At 34.7% G+C, this 6000-nt stretch overlaps 1 protein-coding gene across 15 annotated transcripts in view; it reads right to left on the reverse strand.

The window, feature by feature from the left end:
• MAGI1 (membrane associated guanylate kinase, WW and PDZ domain containing 1) overlaps positions 1–6000 on the reverse strand; it is a 570532-nt gene that overhangs the window by 87511 nt on the left and 477021 nt on the right. For 7 of the 15 annotated variants that reach the window (XM_023529696.1, XM_023529690.1, XM_011358465.2 and 4 more), the window contains exons 6-7: positions 4710–4792; positions 589–624 (exon numbers count right to left, since the gene is read on the reverse strand). In XM_023529696.1, coding sequence (XP_023385464.1) covers positions 589–624; positions 4710–4792 — 119 coding nt within the window. Of the gene's footprint in view, positions 1–588; positions 628–4709; positions 4793–6000 lie in introns of all 15 variants that reach the window. The other 8 variants (XM_023529693.1, XM_023529695.1, XM_023529691.1 and 5 more) reach the window with 2 other exon arrangements.

The following is a 6000-nucleotide window of genomic DNA, read 5'->3' on the forward strand; positions in this document are numbered from 1 at the left end:
ATTGATATATATGTTCTAAGGAAAATGGTATATAAACCCGGCATCTGGTTTGCAAGCCAGTTATGCACCTGTGGCCAATGATTTAATAATAACACAATAGTAAAGACATTAACTATTCAGAAATTATTGTATTGCTGTTACTCCTATAAAGATCCTTATATTTTGTCTGGTAGGTTTTTGTTTGTTTTGCTTTGCTTTTTTTGTATTACCCATATAGATGACTACTCACATTAAACAAATTAAAAAATGAGGCTAATAGGTTATATGAGAGAGTTCAAGGGACACAACAAGGATCTGTCTCTTCAGTTTTCTCTTAATCCTCAAATTACAATACCTAGCACCAATTGCTAATTCTCGTTCTAGTCTCAATTCACTCAGACTTTTTCTTTGTAGATGCAATTTATTACAGCTCTGCATCATGTCTGCAGTCAGGCACATGGGTTGTAAGATTGACCTTCCATGGATAAGCCAGAAAGGACATCACAATTGGAGAAGCACCAATTAAAGAAACAGAGAGATTAAACAATTCACTGGAGACAGAACTGTTCAGAGCAAGTCATACAGCAGCAGCAGGCTGGGAGGGTTTACCTAGTTCACTGTCCAGCTCCTCGGTGTGGACCCCTTCTTCTCCAAAGGAATAGCAGGAATGAGACAGAAAAGAGAGAAAGAAAAATTCAGACACCAGCACCAAGAAAGAAACTCCCCTCAGAAAAATAGCAGCAAACAAATCACTTGATTTTGTCCTTACCTGCATTGTGGCTTATTTCATTGAGTTGGCTAATAAACTTGAGACCTCAGTGTAAATCACAAAACAGTAAGAGCTGATTTTGGCAACATAATTAAATGGCTGATTTCCTTCCATGTCAAAATAGGATTTGATTGGTTGTAGAAGATGACAAATACCTTTGTGGTTTCAATGTTCTCAAGTGAAAAATCACTTATTATAGACCTTATTTCGAACACACAAAGTTGATAGACCTTTCAATAATAGTCCCTTTAATCCTTCAATAATTCTCTGATCAGTGAGGCAATTAAACTCACAATTAAAGCCTTACTTAATCTATAAGTAATACTGCTGCCTGAAAAAATGGGAGGTGAGGTCAAATTGAGACGCAGATTTTAAAATGAGCTACACTTCAATATCTTTAAAAAGGGGTTAGCAAGATGAATGATTTCATGATGATGTACATTAGGGAAGCAAAGCCTAAAGACTGCCCTAAAGGAGGTAGAGTTTACATTATATAAGATTTCTTAAGTCAAACAGTTCAGAACTGTTGGAATGAAATGTTCTCAATAAGCTCAAGGAGCAAAACAAGTCAAGATCATTTCCATTCTTGACCTTCTCTTGCTGTCAATAAAATATTTTATTATTACATAGGAGAGAACACAGGACAGCACACAACAAATCATTTCATATATAAAGTCTCTCCAGCTACAGAGCAGGTAACTGACCCCTTCACAGTAAGCTCCACAAGACCAGAGATCAAGCCTGTTTTCACTACTGCAATTTGCTCAGTGCCCAGTGTAATTTTAGTACATGAGAGGGACTAAACATTTCTCAAATCGATGAATGAATAAATGAATCAACTACTGACTTTAGAAACTCTTGAATTAAAAACTATATGATTGCTAAAAACAAGTTTTGATACAAGCATTGCTTCTTAAAAAAGGAATATTATTTATATAATCTTTCATGAACATGCCAATTTGGATATTATTTAATGTCTTTGGGGGCATTCATTCATTTCTTCAATAATTATTTAATGAGACCAGTCACTATGCTAAGTGACAGAGATAACAATATGACAAAATCAGATATATCTGTATCCTTTTCGGTGGGAAGACAAATCGAAAGCTCACATAAATAAAAAAGTAAATTAAAACTGTAATAAGTTCTCTAGAGTAAGACATATACTAGAGGAATCTAATCGTATCTAGGGGCAAGGTCACGGGAATAGCCCCTGAGATATAATCTGAAGGATATATAAAATTTAACAAAAAGACTTATAGTGAAAAATGACTAGAATTTAAGCTCTCTGAGAGCAGGACTTTTTGTTTATTGTGTTCATTGATAAAGCTGAAGTTCCCAGAACACACGACATATAGGAGGCACTCAATAAATAGATGTGGGATTTAAGAATATTCTAAGGAGAGAAAACTATACATCTAACTGTCATGGGCAAGCAATTTGATGAGGAACTAGTGGGGATGAAGGGCAGAGAGTGGAGAGGAGCAAGAATAAGACAAGCTATAGAGGCTAAACCACATAATGCTTGAAAAGGCAAGCTAAGGACTTGGCTTTATCTGAGCAGACCAGAGAGCCATTGCATTAGGCTTGAGAGGGTGGTCAGTGATAACACAAACACATTTACATTTTAAAAGATTGCTCTGAGTACAGTGTAAGAAGGAGAATGGGCAAGAGTCCGGGTGGAAGATGAGCATGACCTAGGCTAGGATGGTAGACGTGATGAAGAAAATAGAGAATGGATTGCAAAGATATCTGGGAGGCAAAGTGAACTCAGCTGGTAGTAGATGGGTTAAAAATGGGTAACAGGTCAAGGGGTCTTCTAAGTATCATGAATTTACCCTCAATTGAGAAAGGAAACACAGAGGACGAGATTTTGGAGGAAAAGATCATTAGTTGGGTTTTAATCATATTGAGTTTGAAGTCTCTTTGGGACTAACAGTTGGTGTGATCAACCAGGCATATTAAAATACTGGCCTGGAGCTCAAAGGCAAGTTTAAAGGCAAAAGGAGTGATATAATGAAAATCAAAATCCCAAACTAATTTCTCCATTTTTGAGATAGGAAACAGAAAACATAAAATTTTTACAGTAAGTCGGTAAGTATGATGCTCTGTTGCTACATTCCATATGCATATTACCCACAGAGAACAGAAAGGCAGGAATAATGTTGTGACCAACAATGTTATTCTTCTTTGTGTTATGATGTAAACAACACAAGGCAGCTTTGCCTTAACTGGCAACAGAAAATGCAGGTATGGAAACCTATACTTGCCATTGTGGCATAATCTGTTACATTGTTACATATTTGTAACTGTGTATACAGGCATACAGACATACATATAATTTCTACTCGAAAAACAATATATGAATTCTAATGTTGAAGAGATAATTACTAAACTAAGTGCATTCGGTATGCATACATACTTGTTCCAAAAGAAATAACATTAACACCAATAATAAGAACACTAACAATTAAAAATTACTAGATTTGGTAACACCATTCAGTAATTTGACCCACTATTTTTAGCGTATTAACAGTTTTTCTCAGTACAAGGTATTGGAGTTTTCTACATCCTATAAAATTATAATAGGCATTTTCACACATTCTCAGTATAATTATAATAGATACTGACATTAAAGATCCTGTGGTAATAAAAATGCCTAAAGTGCCTTCATAATCATCAGGTATCAAAAAGGGTTTAAATTTTGTTCCATGAAGTTTTACGATTGAATTGGTCACTATGTATTATATATCAAACAGAATATTTGAATAATCAGGACAGTTCATTATTCCTTAAGCATGCAGAAGAATGCAGCTGACCACATCTGTTCCATTCCTTCTTCAGAAATGGGACTAAGCAACCACAATAAAATGAGTAGCTTGGTCATGCCTTCTCAGTCAGAAGGATTTGTATTTCTTCTACCGGACGTCAGTCAAATAAATATGAACATGAATCTGTATGTTCATTTCATGTAATCTTCAATCTATGTATAATGGACGAATTTTAGAGTATAAAATTTTGACAGTATTATATTTTACTGGCTCATGTTTTCAAACAAGCCTCAAGTATGTGTGTATATATTTGTACACATAGATATATATAATTCTGCCTAATAGGATAAATTAATAAAGTTCTATCTTACAGTAAAATATGTATTCAATAATTATACCAATTCAAATGCCAGCAATGAATAATGAATAGCGGAGCAAACCATATTCCTTTTAATTCGTCCACGTCAAAAAGTAATTTTGATACGACTTCGGATAGACTTCAGCATACCAAAAATGAACACGTTTGTTCTGTTTCAAATTTTTTTTCATTTTAGAAAAATAATTAGAAATCTCGAAGCCTTGAAATAAACTTTTTTAGATAGTAACTTTTATAGGCAGTTGATTCTTTTTCAAGATTAAAAAGGAGAGTAGGGCTAGGATAATACCTCGGCCTCTTTCTTGGACACTCCTCAGGTATCTAAGATATAATCTAAATTATGCAGAGATTGCTAAAAAAGTCAAGATGTGCTTTCCCTACACCAAGACTTGGGATATAATAGAGTTATGAAACATGGGGAGTTTAGGAAAACCTACTGATTTTTTCCTCTAAGACTTTCATAATATAGGATTTTGGTCCAATAGGTAAGTCTCTATTCTTAGAGACATTGTAGGGTTTTCTCCAGTTCCTGAAGGCAGAGGTTTTATTTCATTTGAATAATTTCTGTGTATAGTTCTATTTCCAATGGAGATATTACTATGCATCTGCCTTTATATTTAAACAAATCATTCTTTAATAACAATTCTACTAATTTCCTTTCTGCTTTTGGAAATCAGAGTGCATTTACTAGAGATTGGATTATCTTTCAAAAACTCATAGTTAAAACCTGGCTGACCTTGCTACAGTTCTTTAAAATGTGCATGTGTGAACAAACACCCAACTCACTTAAACCAAGACCTTCCAAACCCCTTACCATCATCTTCACACTCTTCCAGAGACTTCTGCTGCTTGTTCAGGCACCGTGGGTCTAACCAAGATGTTGTTTTTGTGTTATGGCTGAAATCGAGAAACAAAAACAATAAATATGTTTTTTAAAAAAAAAAAAAAAAAAAAGCAAAAAGCCCAACGACAAAAGAATTATACCCTCTTGAATATTTGCTCTTCGGCCAATCAAAGATACTTTCCAACAGCAAACCCAAACCAGAAGAAAGCCCGAGTTTGGAATTATAAAATGGCTTAGGAAAGCTCTTAGGCAGGTCCTTTTACTTATCTAAGATATAATCATTCCATTATTGAATGCTGAAATTACAATACCAGTTTTATTTCTGAACAATGAGTTCCAAATGACACCCCTTGTCTGTATTGTCTATTGTTGCCTAGACTTATTTTAGTCTTCACATTTGCTGAAGAGCAAACTCCAATTTCTTTTAAATTTGCTATGACTTAAATCTTGAATGCTGGAATTCACAAAGAAGGCTGCTATTTCACTCATTCTATTCCATCAGAATTCTCATGACAGTGAAATTATCTCAATTCATGCAAGTGGCTAAAAGCTGCTAATACATGTCATTAATTGCAGTGTCCTAAATTATGCTTCAGATATAGTGAAGGCAACCCAAAATTACCTATCATAAATAGAGTCTGGGCCAAGAAAAACCTTGCAAAGAAGTTAGACATGCCACCTAACTGCCTTCTGGAGGGTAGAGCCCAACTCTGAATGAAGTGTTTCAACAGACACTGACTGGGGCCATGACAGTCTGAAAGAGTGCAGAAACATTCCCAAGAATATTGCCCCTTATCACTTTAGAAACGACACAGGAATGACTGGAAGATTTGATCCAAAGCAGATCAATCCACGGGCAAAGTTCTGCTTGAGCTACCGTTCTACTTTATGCAAGCTAAACTGGAAGAGCAAAGAACTGCAAGTCTGGTAGTTCGTGCTGTAAACCAGAAATGAAAACAAGATTAGAAATTTGTTTTTTAAAGTTTAGGTAGTAAACTTAATTTTTTTTTTTTTTTTAGAACTCTGAAGCTTAGGTTGCAAATATGTTGAAAAATTGCCCAAGTTCTTTATATTAGATTCAAATCTTATGAAATATTGAAAAAATTATGCCTTAAGTGAAAAATAGAATGTATAAATGTATATACGCTTCATCTCGAATGAATGACAGAAAAAAAAAGGTAACGTAGTACCGTCATAACATCAGTACTACTTATTTGTCTGCTTACAACTACCAGAATCTGCTCTTTAACATACGGTAGAA

Source organism: Pteropus vampyrus, unplaced genomic scaffold, assembly GCF_000151845.1.
Source record: "Pteropus vampyrus isolate Shadow unplaced genomic scaffold, Pvam_2.0 Scaffold41, whole genome shotgun sequence".
Taxonomy (NCBI): domain Eukaryota; kingdom Metazoa; phylum Chordata; class Mammalia; order Chiroptera; family Pteropodidae; genus Pteropus; species Pteropus vampyrus.